Source organism: Symphalangus syndactylus, chromosome 16 (assembly GCF_028878055.3).
Source record: "Symphalangus syndactylus isolate Jambi chromosome 16, NHGRI_mSymSyn1-v2.1_pri, whole genome shotgun sequence".
NCBI classification, from domain to species: Eukaryota; Metazoa; Chordata; class Mammalia; order Primates; family Hylobatidae; genus Symphalangus; species Symphalangus syndactylus.
The window spans coordinates 81,545,111-81,562,687 of NC_072438.2; the positions used below are offsets into that span (position 1 = coordinate 81,545,111).

Genomic DNA, 17,577 nt, shown 5'->3' on the forward strand with positions numbered 1-17,577 from the left:
CTTAGAGAAAAGGCTGAATGAGTAATTGAATGAAAAGGAACAATCCTATTTTCACTAAACAGAACAGTTACTTTGAGTGCCTCCAGCAGATTAAAGGAGTTCTACTCACTGCATAACTTTGGATGTACATGTGTATGTGTATGTGTATATATATATGTGTGTGTGTGTGTGTGTGTGTGTGTGTCTATTTGCTACAATTTGGGTACTTTTGATTTCACTTTGTTCTGAACTCAGGATAGTAACATTAAATAGGACATTAGGAAGAAATACTCACTTTAAAAGTTTTTAGAGACTGATTTCAATATGCTTATGAACAGATAAGGAAAATACAAAGAAAAGCTCCCTTCAACTTCTTTTAGTACAGAAAAAATATACCCATGCCAAAAAAAATTAGGAAAGCTGCAGATAATTTGACTGTTTGTGGTGTCTTCTTATGTCACTGAATCTTTAGGTTAATTCAATCTTGAGGCAAAGAAGTGCTCTTATAGCTATTTTGCAATTATTTATGGTTTCTCAATTTCTCAAATATTCCTTTTCTAATTAAAGGCTTCCTGATGCTAGTAGGTAGTTGTTAATTTTTAAATTGCAATTGCAAATTACTTAACAACCTCTAATGTTCAGTACACTCTAAACCTTTTAGCCTCTCTATTGATATCCTAATCATAAAATTAAAACATCAATAGTAAGCAGATGAGCTAATATAAGTGGTGTCCATGCTTTCTTTGGTGTGCCAATCAATAAAGGTATCATGATGACTTTCATTTAGATGATCTAGCTCCTGGAAATGGACACAGCTCTTAAAATACACATTTAAAGTTGTGATTTGCACTAACTATATCATTGCTCAACATTTTGGTTACAACGGTTAAACTATCCTCAGTGACATCATGTACTCATGGCGTACTTGACATAGGTCAAATATCAAAGGAAAATTGAGTCCAGCAGATAAGAGTCATGACCTTGAAAGTAGTAAAATAAAAATGCGAGAGTGATATTGTCTTATTTTCCAGGTGCATATGTACTCCAGGTCAAGGCCACAGATGCAGATGACCCGACCTATGGAAACAGTGCCAGAGTCGTTTACAGCATTCTTCAGGGACAACCTTATTTCTCTATTGATCCCAAGACAGGTAAATTTTTTATTAGAGGCAACATTATCACCAGCCCTTCAAATATTTAAACTTTAATTAAATCTTGGCATGGGGAGTTGCATATTCTAATATAGCCATAAAGCTTCAGTGCGATGCGCATTAAGCAAAGAAGATGGGATCTTTCCTTGCTGCTGAAGAACGGTTTCCATTTAAGTGAACTTTGTGTAAAATAAACCTTTTAACATATCTTTATAAAGTTCAAATTTGTTAGGTAGGCAGTCAATGTTGGTCTTATTTAAAATTTTCAAAAGTCTACTTTAAAACAAATCCTTCCAGCTGTAATAGCTTTTCATTTCATATTTATTGGATGGGTTCAGTTATACTTAGTTTTGGGCTTCAACAATACATGGTAACATCCTGGAGCCTCTATTTCTATATATATATACGGGTTATGAATGCTTGGTTTAGATTAATAGAGACTTATGCTTATAGTGAGAGAAAGGAGAGAATTGACAATCTTGCAATACCAAAATCATTGATTCCATTTGCCTATGTCTTCAAATCTAGTCCCAATATTAATTAAAAATAGCAGTTTTCAAATTCAAATATAATATGAGTAGCATAGGAAGGGCAGGAGGCTATGCATGTGGATTATTTTGTCTTTCCTTTTAAATAAATGAGGTTGCTCTATTTCTAAACAATCAATATCTGAATGTTGAATACTTTGCTAGGAAGACTCAGCCACTCGACCGGTGATCAAAGTAGGCCTTCCATGTCACAGTTGAAGCAGAAACCCCACAACAACGGTTATTTTGTCAATTCTTATACACTACATTAGAACATATTGCAAATTGAATTTAATATGATGTATTACGTGAACTTAAAATAATGGAAAATTGTTCTCATACAGAACTAATAAGTTACCTTTTAAATTTGTAAATTAATTTTTAAATATCAATGTGCATTTGAAAAGCATACATTTCAGACACTATACATTCAAATAAGTTAAACATTTTATAATTGATACTTCCTGAGAGGTATGTGTAAAAATCTAGTATATGAATTAGATATAAGTTAATTAACAATTAATTATGTATTAATGTTGCCTGGAAACCTAAGGTCTATTGATGTTTCTTAACAAAAGTTGAAGTGCAAAATCTGCAAAACTTTTTGTCAACTGAACCTGCCATTCTCTCTTAATTTCTTATCCTCCTCATTAAGCCAATAGGGGGCAGAAGTCATCAAAAAGTTAAAGCACTAAAACAGGGAGTCACTCCCTTATGTAAACCTGAAAAGAGGGTAGAGTTTAATAAGGACAGCATCAGTCCTTTGAGAACTCCATTAAGAAGGGAGTATCAGTACTGAAGAGAATACAGAATGGCTTAGGACAAAGAAGCTCCTCTGATTTCAATAGAGTTTTGGAGAATAAAAGCCAGTCTGTCAAATGTTAAAAGTGAGTGCATGATGAGAAAATTACACCTTACCATACACGTGACTTTTCAAGAAATATGGCAGTAAAGATAAGAAAATGTTTAGCAATATCATCTAAAAGGAAGTTTTGTGATTATTTTTAAGCTGTGAAAAAAATCTTATATATGTTTTTGTAGAAAAGGTAGCTAAATTGAAAATAAAAAGAGATTGGGGAAGTTGTTCAATAAAGTTTATGATCTTACAGTGTTCCAGAGGAATTAAGAAGGCCTGGACAATAGGCTGAATATATGAAAATAATAAACGAAAATTATCTAAAATATTTCATTTTATCAGATGGGGCCACTATGGGTTATTTTTTTCTTGTATAGTTATGTATCCTTTTGAGGTTTGCTATAATGGGTAATCTGACCAGAAATGGAAGTATGGACAATGCTGTTCTCTTAGATCCCTTTAGCTTATGAAACACTCCTGAGAGACAAGAGGAATAAAGGAATGAGAAAAGTAGGTGTATAGAGATTGGTGAAGAAAGATAGTATTAAAGATCACTTATTGGATTACAATGATAAACTCTATAAAGTAGGTGAGTTTATATACTCAGAATAAGAGTGAGTATTCTCTTAAAGAGAATGAAGGATTTAGCATTAGGAATTTAATATTGGTAAAATAACTGTGGATAAAACCATATCTAACCTTTAAAAAGCAAGATAAAAATCAAACAAAGATAAATTTAAACATAAAGAATGGGTTAAAAATATAATTGTTATGGTCAAATGAATACCAAACAACTTTATGAGCCAAAAAACATACTCTTCCCTTGATTTCACTTGGCCAATATCAACTTTCAACATATTCTAGTATCTTTAAAAAGTTTTTTTACCATACAGTACGTGAATATGTAATGTAACTTTTATAATTTTGTATTTACATTTTTATATAATGTTTATTATTTAGAACGAAGAGTGAAACAATTCTGTCGTAAGCTATGTAATAGATTTTTAAAGCATTGATTTTCACTGGAGACAGAAGTCTTGATATTACAATGCCTCAGACCACTAGGCAGGAAAAGAGTGGATGATGAAGCACTTCATTAAGAGAATGAAAACTAGTTTTTCATGCACAGAAACCATTAAGAAGACTTTTTGTCAAATTTATCACCTTGTGGTAGATAAGAGTAAATCAAAAATCAAGGATAATTGCAATTTCTCAGAAATAGTCTCCATTTGTTCAGCCATATAGCTTCCCTTTATGATTTCTTTGCTGTTATTAAATAAAATGCATGAAAAACTAATATTATCTGAAATTTTCCACATTTGAGTGTAGAAAACAGCTTAAAACAATTCTGAAAAGAAAAGTCTCATCAAAACCTCTGGTGCCTAAATATTTATGAAGAGATAAAGAGATCATTTTGTGTTTCATTTGAAATGAGAAAATAAAAAGATTTCTGTATTGACACTGCTGTTTGACAAACATTCCCAGCATCTCTATCTAAGTGGATATGGCAAGTTTATTTCTAAACAATATAAATTGATATATTCTAAACAGTATAGACTCATTTATTCCATGAAATAAACCAATAAATAATCGTTCTTTTAAAATCAGTGTATTTGACAATTGTTTGCCTTAACTGTGAAATAATTTACTCTGAGTTAAAATCTAGATGCATTCATTTATATGCTTTAGATGATTAGTAAATGACATTTACAACACTCAAAATGTAGCTACAACTATAAAACATTAAACAATTATGTTTATTATACTTAACATTTATAAAACATTAAAATGTTTTTATATTAACATATTGTATTATTTTATTATATAAATTATTTCACTTAGTGTTTATAAAACATTTATAAACATCTATAATTATAAAACATTAAACAAGAGCAAAAATATTATAATATTTAATTCAGTGCTTGAAATCAGGATGCTGAACATCTCAATAGTTTTGATAATAGATTAACTCCATTTAAGAAAACAAATATTAGTATAAATGATGAACTCTTATGTCTTAATTTAGTCTTAAAATTCTGTTAATGTATTTAAATTTTCCCTAAATGATTCTAAATAACTAGTCTGAGTTCAGTAACTAGGTATTGCCATATTTCACATTATATGGTAATGATATGCTGTATTCTAAATGATCTGAGCTCTACTTGAGAATACATTACAATATTATTTTACCTCAATATCCTCTTGTTAATCTATAAAATTGTTTTTTTTCCTATTATGGTAAAATATACACAGTATAAAATTGACCATTTTTACCATTTTAAGTGTACAATTCAGTTGCATTAAGTATGTTTACACTTTTGTCAAACCATTACACCATCTAGCCAAAGCATTTCTCTCCATATCTCTTAATTTACATGCATTGTCAAAAATACATCCTTTATAAATGTTTATTTTACATGTTTCTACATGTATTTATAGAATTCATATTAAAAAAACAATTGAGTGAGAATAGAGTTGCATGAGATACTTTAAAAGTTTTTTATTTCCTGTTCTGGTATTTCTTGCTGTGTGATCCTGTTCTAAATTCTGCTTAAGGAAACATGATAAAGTTTGCCCACATGACTGATACTTTCCCAAAACTTTTGCTCTTGAGTCTATCAACCTTTCATTCAGAGATAATTATCTTCAAGCCTATCTCCCAATGAAACCTCCTCCTATAGTTTGACCGATATTATTCTTGTATGTCTTCTACAATATGTTGGTGTTATAAAAGCTTCATATTAAAATTAAAGCTTGGGCCAATAACTTTATATTTTGAGCTAACACTTTATGATACTATACACATACTTATGCTTATGACTTGAACATTCTTTTAAAAATTTATTTTGTATATAACATATATAACATGCTGTCATAAGAGATAAACACACACATATAAATTGTTACTATAGTAGAACAAATTAACATACCCATCATCTTACTTATTCATTCTCCCCCAACTAGTGTAGGAAAAGACTCTTTTATTTTGCCCTTAAAGAAAGAAGATATAATTTATTTCACCAGTACCAACTGAGGTGATACTTATATAATTTATTATATAAATTATTTCACTTAGTGTTTATAAAACATTTATAAACATCTATAATCTATAAAATCCTCCTCATGGCAAAGAGAGTTATAATCTACTCATTTAGCAAAAATCCTAAGTACGATACACTATTATTAACTCTAGTCCTCATGTTGTATATTAGATCTTTTAACTTGTTTATCTTGTACTTTTGCTATTTTGTATCCTTTGACCTACATCTCCCCATTTTCTCTCCCATACCCTGACCCTTATAATCTTTCTTTTATTCTTTACATATTTTACCTTTTTTTTAGAGTCCACATATAAATAAGATCACACAATATTTTTATTTACGTGCCTGGCTTATTTCACTTAGAACACTGTCCCCCAGGCCTATCCATGTTGTGGCAAATGGCGGGATCTCCTTTTTTAAGGTTGCATAGTATTCCATTATATGTGTATACCACAGTTTCTTATTCTGTTTGCCCACTGATGAACAACTACATTGTTTTCATATATTGACTACTGGGAATAATGTTGCAATAAGCATGAAAGTGCAGATATCTTTATGAGGTGATAATTTCATTTCCTTTGGGTATAGACCCAGAAAAGGGATTGTTGGGTCACATGGGGATAGAGCATTCTTTTGATATTAATTCAGAATCAAATCTGTAGAACTGAGTAAGACACCTCAGTTGGTACTGGTGAAATAAATTATATCTTCTTTCTTTAAGGGCAAAATAAAAGAGTCTTTTCCTACACAATGAAGTCACTCTTTTAATACTTTTTGCCAGAATAAATAAGTTGCCAGGAAGCATTAAGGCAAGAATTGATTATGGGATAGCAAAGGCAAGGAAATCAATAGACGCTAATAAATATAAGGAAAGAAAACTGTGTCAAGGAAATAAATAATTATTAAGATAAAACAGCACATATTGTTACCTATTTTGTAATATTATGATTGTGTAGTAAAATCCCATGCCCAGGAATGCACTGCAGGCAATCATTTTCTTGTATTCTGCATTGTCAGACTTCAAGTAGATTCTGGGTGAGTTCCATTTACTTTATTTTAGAAATCATGAGATGAACACATCAGCAAAAATAACTAAGAATGTTTGAGCTTGAAAGGAAAATATTCCAGAGGGATGTGATATATGCCTTTAGCAAGTTGTAGAGCTGTCATGTAGAAGAGGAACTGGATGCATTCTGTGCTGCTTGAGAGGAAAAGAGCTATCAATGCATAGTGTGAGTTACAGGAAGAAAGAATTCTGGCTCCATATATATACATATATATAAAAAGATAACAATAATACCATATATAAGAGTGATAACTCATTAGACTGTGAGTTTCACATTAAGTTTCACATTACTGGATGGGTTAAAGCAGATGATGAGTAATGAACTGGTGGTGTTGGATTTGATTATGTCATTTGATGCACATGTATCTGTAACATACGACCTGACAGGTCCTTTGCTATTGGGAGACTAAGATGAATCAAGTAGATCATCAAGTAGATCCCTATCTAGTAGGGGGAGCTCATCAGGTCTTCAGAAGATTATATGTGAGTTTTCTGGTATATAATCCTCTGATACACAATGCTACTATGGGACACTAGACTGATTGGAGGGATGAGAGTTTCTGGAAGAAAGAACTCCTGGAGGAGGTGGCTCATAAGTCCTATAGGAGAGTTAAGACATGGTACAGTTAAGAAGTTGGACAATATGGCCTCTAAATTTCTTACTGAAGATAACCTGATAACTCGTCTTGTCTTTCAAACACATTAGCAAAACATTTAAAAAATCATATACAAATGCAATGATGAACATAACATTTGAATAAATATTATTCAAGAATGTACTAGTATTTTTAAAAAATCCATTTTACATTTTAGGCTAATTTAACACTAAAATGAAATGAAACTCAGTAACTTTTCACATAAAATAATGCAAAATCTGCTCTCTCGTAACTTTAATGTAACTGAGCTATGGAATTGAAAACAGAAACATATTCTCACTGCTGAAGTTAAGTTTTGAGTACTATCATTACTCTTTTTTATCCTTCAACTTATTAGCTATCTCTAACATACTTGTGAATTAAAATACTGTTTTTAATGTTTCCTCCAAATTTTTATTAACAACAGTAAACAATGACTTGGTCAACACTGGAGTCTATGTTTAACTAGAAGAGATCTCTTTCAGGTCTAATCAAAAACATTTTCATGATATGATAGCTATAATACCCCTAGGTAAATACTAATAACCCCACCTTCTTCAAAATTACATCATGAGTATTTGGGTCAATAATTATGAAGATTACAAGAACTATGTTACATCATAATCTTTCCTGAAGGATAAACACTTATTTGCCATGTGTTACCTCAGCTAGTATTATGCAGTACTTTATTTATTTTACTAATATTTATTGAGTTCCTACTATATGCCTGGCATTCTTCTAGCTAGCCATTTTCCAGGGAAGAAAAAAACCAAGACAAAAGCCCCTGCCTTCAGCAACATACATTCAATTTGAGGAAACATAAAACAGAATAAATAAGGGAAATATATAGTGGTTTTGATACCTTAAAGACTAAGGAGAGAATGTTAGAGAAAGGAATATGAAATATTAAGGAAGAGTATGTATGCTAGACAGAACAATGATTGCCCAAGTATGTCCATGTCCTAACCCCCAGGACCTGTGAATATGTTATATTACATGGAAAAGAAGAATTAACGTTCTAATCACATATAGTGGAGATGAGGTGATTATTCTTATTATATGGGTAGACTCTAATCACAAGGGTTCTTGTAAGCAGAAGAAGGAAGCAGAAGGGTCAGAGTCAGAAAAAGATATGAAAACGCTAAGCTGCTACTGCCTTAGAGGAAGGCGGAAGGAGGAAGGAGGTCAGGAGCCAGGCAGTGCTGCCATTGTCTAGATGAACAGCATCTAGAAAAAAATCACAGCCCTACCCATACCCTGCCGCATGTTGGCCTCCTTACATCCAGAATTGTAAGATAGTAAGTTTTTGTTGTTTTAGGCCAGTAGATTTGTAGTAATTTGTAACAGAAGCAATCAGAAATTAATTTAGAAAGAAATTTTGGATAGAATGGCTAACACAGTCCTATGAAGATGACTTTTAAGAAAGAGCTAAAGGAAGTGGAAGAACTACAAATGAGCATCCCTTGGAAAGAACATTTCTGGCTGGGGAAGACAGCATGCAAGGCTGCAGTGAATGAGGGAGGGAGTTATAGAAAAGAAGATCAGAGTTCAGCAGAAAGGTGAAGATTATGTGAGGGCTTTATTCTGAAAGGTGAGGACAGGCTGTGATGACTTCAGAGTGGAGGAGCTCTGTGACCTGGCTTACACTCTGACCTCACCATCATGGCTGCTCTATGGAGAGCAGACTGGTGGTCTAAGTCTCCTTTGAACTATAAACCTCATTGAGTGGAGAATAAAGCCATTTACCCATTGTTCATCTGCCAGTCCCCTGAGTTCATATAGTGCTGGTCTAAATCTCTAGAATTTGGAGAAAAGCAAGAAATTTTTTTGTCATATACTATCTACAAAAAACCATTTTCTTCTTTCATGACATTATTCAGAATGATTAAGATAAAGCCTGGACTTGCCTCCCCAGGTATTTAGCTCCAAAGTAAAAGAGGGATAAGTTGAAAACAGACAACAACTTTTTTCAAGAAAACAACTTCTTGTTTTGCAAAATAAATAGCTATAGGGTAAAAGAAATCAATGAAATGGATTCTTCAGGGCATGAATAGAAGATGGGGAGAAAGTACAAGAAAAAAATGAGAAGAAAATCTATTTTTTGATTATGATTCACAGAGAGTAGAATAAAAAAGAAAAGATATCACAAAATAATAAATTTACAGTGAACTAAAAAATAATGGTACATATAAGTGGAAAAGTAACATAGCTGTATTAAGAGCAGGCAAACAGAAAAACAGACATACTCTTGAAGTGGCATCATTGTCTAGGATAATCCCCAGGGTTCGTTTTCCCATGCTGAGGAAATCAAGGATGCAGACACACAAGGAGTGAGGTTAAGAATGGAGGTTTAATAGGCAAAAGAAAGAGAAAGCCTCTCCCGCAGAGAGAGGGCACCTGAATGGGTTCCTGCTTCTGCAGTGAAAGGCAGCAGGTTTTATAGATAAGCTTGAGGGGTTGATGTCTGATTTACACAGGGCACGAAAGATTGGTCGGACCAGGTGTACTGTTTGCATAAGGTGCAAAAAACTGGTTAGGGCTTGATGTGCCATTTGCACAGCTTGTGAAAATCTGGCCGTGCCACCCTAATCTTTTATTATGCAGACGGGTTCTCTACCTGGCTAGGGCCACGTTGCCTAGTTCTTTACTGTACATGTGCTGACAAAGAAAAGGGAAGACAGAGCCTCCATGTTGAACATGCCTGGCTCCCAGTAGCCCTTTTCTGTCCGCACAGCTGCTGGCATTCCCCCGAGCAAGCTTCCAGCTTGCTTATCTATGTCTGCAGCTCAATTTTTCAGGCTGCTCTTTGTTAGAAAACAAATGATTTGGGCGCTGCTTTTTATTAAAAGGGAAATTTTACCAAGGACTCTTTTACTCTTACTATTTGCCTAAATAATTTCTATCTCCTTTATCACTCTGAGCCAGACATTAACTAGATGCCAGAAATAGAAAATAAAATAAAAGGACTTCTCTCTGTCCTAAAGTGGCTTTCTATCTGGTAAAGAAAGGTAAACAGGCAACAAATCAAAACATGCAAAACATGCAACAAAACATTCTACATGCTATGACTGAATCCTAGGGAGGATATAGTCATTTCCTCCTGAAGCCATGCTGTGAGTCAGAAAAGGCTTAATGAAAAAAAAAAAAAAAAGACTAAAGACTAAAGTGGAAGAAACCAGAAAGATGTCCACTAACTGGGCAGGCATTCATGGGGGAACTGAGAGAATGAGGACAAGAAGTTTGGAGAAGTTTAGGGGCTCAGTGGACCTGGAGTGGTTGGAATAGCTGGAGCCTAAGCACTCAAATGTGTGCACTTCAAATGGAATCTTCTCACAAGCTTTGACCATTAGGAGTGGATGATTGGAATGAAGGCATTTCTTCTTGGAGTCTCACAATTCTTACTGTATTTATAGGGGCTAGGTAACATAATAATTCTGTGAATTGCATTATTCAAATGATCCCCTACCAACTTGTCATTTCTTTGAATAAACACCATCTTTACATATATTTATTCATGTGAAATGGTATGATGGATCCTAGACTAGGATTCAAGTTATCAATCCTGACATTCCTTCTGTCACCTATACCTTAGATAAGTCAAGCTTTCCATTATTCATACAGTTGCTGCTATGCTCCTGAAAATGAATGTAAAAAGCATATCAGTCTAATCTAATCTATCATCTATCTATCTATCTATCTATCTATCTATCTATCTATCTATCACAGTAGTCTCAGGTAATAATAAGAATTAACTTATATTAAGATACAGCAGGACATTTGAAAGCAGTTTGGAATTATGGAAGATAGTCTTCGAAATTGTAGTTGCATTTGTGACTGTCACCAAATAGATGCTAGCAGAAAGTCTACCACTATATCACTATCCATCTATCTATTTCTATAGCTGTCTATCTATTTATCTGGACAGAGAGAGTTGTGGAATTGTTTTTTCTGGTTATTTGCCAACCTATATAAAATGCTATCTACTGGAATCCAGTTAGATCAAAACATTAAGATGCAATTGAACAGAGACAAAATAGGTATTATCAGAGTTAAGAGTAGATAAATATTTTTTCCAGCGATTCATAAAAATTGTCAAGACCTTTTCCATCACACTCACAGCCCTGCCCTCCTGCTCTACCCTGTTTCTGATGAGTGACATCTCTGCTGCTTCTAGCCCTGCTGTTAGTGTAATGCTACCAACTGAATGATATGTAGAACTTAGACAGAGGAAAGGATTGTATATGTAGTTTGAAAGTCAATTTCTAGTGATGACCAGGGTGTGCTTCCCCTGCCCCAGCACCAGTTCCATTTAAGTACTGCTGTTCCAGAGGAAAAAAAATGCAGTTATGTGTATATTTTTTTTTTGGAGTTGAAATCTGGGTACTAAACCAAACTCCAAATTTAACATGAGAATCTTTAAGCATTGCAGTTTATTTTAAAGTGGGAGAAGAACTTTTTCAAGAAGTTATTCTTTTCATAGTACCCCGTTGTTTATTAATTTCTCAACAATTAAGCAAAAAATGATTGCATCATCTTGGGAAAAGAAGATCTTTGCATCTTAGTGTTTTAATCTAACTGGATCCCAGTATACAGCTTTTTATTTAGGTCAGCAAATAACCAGAAAGGAACAACTCCACAATTCTGTCTCTCTGTCCAGATAGATATCTAGATATAGAAATAGATTGATGGATAGTGATAGAAATAATTTTCATATTGGAAATTTTTATGCTAGAAATGAATTAAGGAATTTATACATAATTTTCATACTGAAAATGAATTAAGATAGACTCGGTCAACAATAGGACAAGACATAATGCATATGAATCAAACCCAGGCATCTATCTAGAAAATATAAGCATTGAAAGTCAGGCAGAAGTCACATAACTTAAGGTATGTAAAACCTGAACACTCATAGGTAGAGATGAAGAATCTTAGTTAAGAGACTTGGAAATGAAGCATCAGGGGCCTGAGCTGAAGAAAGGACAAACACATTGGATTAAAAAGGTGTCACCCCATCTCTACTAAAAAAACAAAATAAGCCAGGCGTGTTGACGCATGCCTGTAATCCCAGCTACTCGGGAGGCTGATGCAGGAGAATCACTTGAACCTGGGGGGCGGAGATTGCAGTGAGCCCAGATTGCACCATTGCACTCCAGCCTGGGCAACAAGAGAGAAACTCCACCTCAAAAAAAAAAAAAAAAAAAAAAAAAAAACAGTGTCAGTACAAATTGATAAATAAAATAGCAGCAGCATAAATGAAAGCTGTCTTTTTTTGCAACAATTTCCTGCCAAGAGTCAGAAGAAATCTCAGATTGTCAAATTTGAATCAGCGTTTGTTAAGTAGACAGTAAAAGTACAGATAAAACAAGGATGTATGTTGGGTTTATGAGTTGGATTCTATATGTTTGTTGATGGTTGATTTATTTTTGTTGATAATATATTTGTTATTTATATATGCTACTTAAAGAAAGTAGCATGTTTCTGAAAGAAAGAAACACTACTATTAAAGCCGGTTGTGTTTAAAACAAATGCTGTCCAATATCTCCCTAAAACCGTTGACTAAAGATTGGAATTTGGTATGAAATTTATTCATGATTTTATTTGAGACTAATCCAGGAGGTTTTGGTTCTTTTACTATGAATAAATAGGAATATAAACTACTTTTACACTTGGACACCAGGACAGGAAATGAGGACAATATGTAAATATGTACATGTACTGTAAAGTTCACACTTATAAATTTAATTATTTAGAGATTCGTTCACTCAGCCAGTCACTCATTCGGTTAATTGGTTTGCATGTACTCATTGTGTTCCTTGTGAATGGCAAGCACTGTCCTGGATGCTGGAGAAACCTAGTGAAATATCTGTTGCTAAAATAACTAACGGGAATTCTGAAAGACAAAATATGTAATGAAGATATTGAATGCATTTTTAAAAAAGAAATTAGTATTTTTACCCTAGAAAATAAACAGAAAAACAAAGAAGAAAGTAGTAATAATTGGAAACTGCATACTCATTTTAACCATTTCGCATTTTTTGTATTTATATTTTATCTCTAATTTTTAATGATTTCTTCTTTTTAAAGATAGGATCGTGCATATAAATCATGTCTAACTTGGTTTACTTATGAATGATGACTACCTTTTAGAGGTGATACATTGTTCTTTAACCATATTTCTCATTGTGGCATGGCATTTTATTATGTAGCTACTATAATATTTTAAATTATGGCCTAACCATTGGACATTTTGAATGTCTCACTTTTTAAAAGATATAATTTTAGTTATTATGTCTCTGTTAGTGATTCTAGGTAGAATCATGTTGTTGTTGCATTTTATTTTATTTCAGAAAACACAGCATTTGTGATATTTATTTTACATTATTGCTTTTATCCCTTAAGGTGTTATTAGAACAGCTTTGCCAAACATGGACAGAGAAGTCAAAGAACAATACCAAGTACTCATCCAAGCCAAGGATATGGGAGGGCAGCTTGGAGGATTAGCCGGAACAACAATAGTCAACATCACTCTCACGGATGTCAATGACAATCCACCTCGATTCCCCAAAAGTAAGTCACCTTTCCCGTTAAGCCTAAATTATTGTGGTTTAAAAAAATTTAATGGTGTCATTGAATGCTATGGGAATGAAAATCATTTTCCAGACACTTAGTCTTTAGGAAGCAGAAGCTAATGGATTAAAAATTACACATCTTCAGGATTGAACATTTTGATGAGATTCATGCCTAGTGTTACTTTAGTAAAAAATAATGAGCCAATAGTTGAAGTATTGGTCTTATGCTGTCAATTTTTATTAAAGTAATATATTCAAAATGAGTTGGGATCTTACACTAATATTTTATTAACTGAGAAAGTAATATAAATATGCCAAATCTAATGTAATATGGAGCCTTACAGTTTTGACAAGTATCCCACCATATTAGATGCTATGTCATATAATTAGCATTAGAATTCTGTGCCTTCTCTTTAGTGATTATAGGTGTTGAATCATTTACAAATATTTTCATGTTTCAGATGATATTGATGCTATTTACATTACTTTAGTTCTGACTAGTTATTTCATTTTAGTTTTGTAATAGATGAAAATTGCTATAGTTTCTATGATAATAGAGTGATTCACACCTATGTCTTCTCTATAACTCTGTGTTTCTTGTTGAAAATGAGTTCTCATTGTGTTACATTTAGTTTTCTGTTGCAGTATTACATTTAACTCCAATCACTACCTGTTTTATTCCTGGTACATTTTCAAGGATCATTTCAGTGTCCCCAGTACTTAGAATACAGAAGCTGCATGTTTCTGTCACTGGTTGTATAAGGATCTTAATTAAGTCACTAGGCAGTCATTTGCATAAACAGTCAAAAAAACACAGTTTTTTTCTCTTTCCACTCCAGGAGAGTTTACAAGTTCATCTACTAAAATATATAATATTGAGGATATTTAGCTAAATGAACATTTTCTTTATTCCTTTGGCTATATGTATGTTTTTCCATATTTTACTACTTTGTCATTTTTTATTAAAATCATAAACCTATATTTTATTGATGGAAATGTTTTAATTTAGTGACCAAAATTCTAAAGGCCAAATGCTTTGAATGGCAATTAGAAATAATTACACTTTAATGAATATGTTAATTAGCTTGACTGAGCCATCCCACTCCCAATAAGTATACACATCTAAAAACATGTTATACATATTAAAGGTGAACAATTTCTGTTTGTCAATTAAAATAAAGAAAAAATAATTCTACTTTTGCATATAAATGTATCTGACAAATGGCTACTATATAATATGCTATGATTAATAACACAGAGAGTCTTAAAGCAATACTTTTCCTTATTTTGTTATTAAGGAAAACAGGAAAAAGGAGATTTAAAAGGAGAAAGAAATAATGCATTTGTTTCTCTAATATATGGTGTGATTAATATGACCTTGACTCTACAAACACTCAATTTTTATTTTTTTAACCATTTAAGTGTGGCAAGCTGTAATAGCTAGTTAAGGAGGACAGATTGGGAGACTGCTTGTACATAAAAAGTGGCATTGTGCAATTGGGCGCTGTTTTGGGTTTTGTGCATATGAAATATGTTCAATCTGGAGTGTAGGAAATAGTCAATGTATTATTAGGTAATGTCAATATCCTCATTCACATGGATGATAGTGAGGATTCTTATATCCGGGATACAAAGTTACAGCAAGTGGAAGAATGCAATCCATGTGGGTATGGATGAAGGCTGGTTTATAAAAGTTGGACTGGAGACCCAGACAAATAGGCTGGGCAAAGGGGCATGATGAAAATGTCTCAATAACAAAGAAGCTAGAGTATGCTTAGGAAACCAAGATGGCGTGCTTTACTCCCACTGAAACAAGATGGTCATTTTCAGATCTTAACAAATGAAAAGTGTGTCTGAATAAAGTAGTAGTCCTGCTTGACATTTATTCAAGGTTAAATCTACAGGTCTAAGGGAAAGTCTCCGAGATGTACTTGAAAAAAATGTAGAGGATAAGGGCATTGGACCTTTTTTTTTTTTTTGAGATGGAGTCTCACTCTGTGGCCCAGGCTAGAGTGCAATGGCATGATCTCGGCTCACTGCCACCTCTGCCTCCCAGGTTCCAGCGGTTCTCCTGTCTCAGCCTCCCAAGTAGCTGGGATTACAAGCGTCCGCCACTATGCCCAGCTAATTTTTGTATTTTTATTAGAGACGGGGTTTCACCATGTTGGTCAGGCTGTTCTCGAACTCCTGACCTCAGGTGATCCATCTGCCTTGGCCTCCCAAAGTGCTGAGATTACAGGCATGTGCCACCATGCCTGGCCAGCATTGGAACTTTTAAAGTATTTACATATGCGTCAAGAACTTTATCATTACTATCCTGATTTCCTTTTCACATCAATACTCTAAGATCACTATTTTCCACATATTACTGTTAAGAAACTGAGGCCTATAAAGAATAATAACTTGCTGAAGATCAACAAAATTAACTGACTTAACAAAAAACCTGAAGTTCAAATTCCTTCCAGTTTAACATCATATTAAAATAAAAGTTATTAGTTTCCTTTATCTGTCACTAAAATCTTAGAGCACATCTGCAAAAAAATCATGGCATATGTTGTCACCACTCATAAACAGGAAAATGAGAGGACAGAAGAAATCTATCAAGGAGATCACTGTGATCAAATTATTTTCTGCTTATATTACATGAACACTTGGACTATTGTCTGAAACTATTATGGGTGGGGGATATTTTTTAACCAGGAGAAAGAAAAGGTTTTCACATTTTGAATGAATAAAAAATTCATCTCCCTGAAATTTTACATGTTTTTGTGTTAAGACCTTTTTACTACACGGTCATTTTGAATTACATCCTTTAGAGGAAAAAACAGAACAAAACATTTATAAAGAGAAAAGCCAATTCTTTAAAAGCCAATGCTCTTTTTGCAGGAATATTTCTCATGTGGCACAATTAACCATAAAGTGTGATATAGAACTACAAACTGAAATAATACCCTTTTCAATGTGGAAGGCAATAAAATATATTCCATACATACGTAAGGAAGAATTTCCCAAAACTAACTATATTTGTTCATGACTGTTAAGCACTTATGCTAAAAAAAAAAAAAACCTTTCTCCAGATGAACTTTATGAGATACTCTTCTCATTGCTTAAGCTACACAAATTAATTTCTTAAAATTTACTAATTGTAAAGCATTTTGGCTTTGTGTATGTGACCTCTTAATTTGAGATGGAAAAAAAAGTAAACAGCATAGGCATTTGTATCATGCATGTATAGTTTGCTATTTTATTGTTGTTGTAAAATATCTAGTTTCTGGGATATCACATACCAGATATCACTGCCAATTTGATATGATGATGTGATGAGGATCTAGACTAATAAATCACTGTGTGTCATGTACTACAGAAAGTGAGTTGCATGTGTATTCCCATTTAACTCTCATTATGGCTGTATAGAATTTTCTCCCTTTTGCAAATAAAGGAGCAAGGCTATATTATTAAGAATGGTTGGATAGATAACCTGTCCAAGAACCCCAACTTTTTAGCACTCTCCCTCTTTAATGGTAATTTGCTTTCAATGCCTGTGTTTTCCCCAAAAGATCCTACAGATAACCCAGAAAATGGTCTTCAAATAAAGGTAGTAATATTATTTCAGAAATAGAAATGATACAGAGCAGTAACTGAAGTTATATAAAGACAAAATAGTTTCTTTACAAAATATTTTCCATAGAGTTAAATAGCTTCCATCTACTACAATCAAGAATATCTGTAGAGGATCTCCATCTATTAAAA

At 33.2% G+C, this 17,577-nt stretch overlaps 1 protein-coding gene across 5 annotated transcripts in view; it reads left to right on the plus strand.

The window, feature by feature from the left end:
- The window catches only part of CDH12 (cadherin 12), a 1,055,333-nt gene that overhangs the window by 954,726 nt on the left and 83,030 nt on the right, over positions 1-17,577 (plus strand). For all 5 annotated transcript variants that reach the window (XM_055246743.2, XM_063619573.1, XM_055246745.2 and 2 more), the window contains 2 exons: positions 1,011-1,130; positions 13,658-13,825. In XM_055246743.2, coding sequence (XP_055102718.1) covers positions 1,011-1,130; positions 13,658-13,825 — 288 coding nt within the window. The remainder of the gene's footprint in view (positions 1-1,010; positions 1,131-13,657; positions 13,826-17,577) is intronic.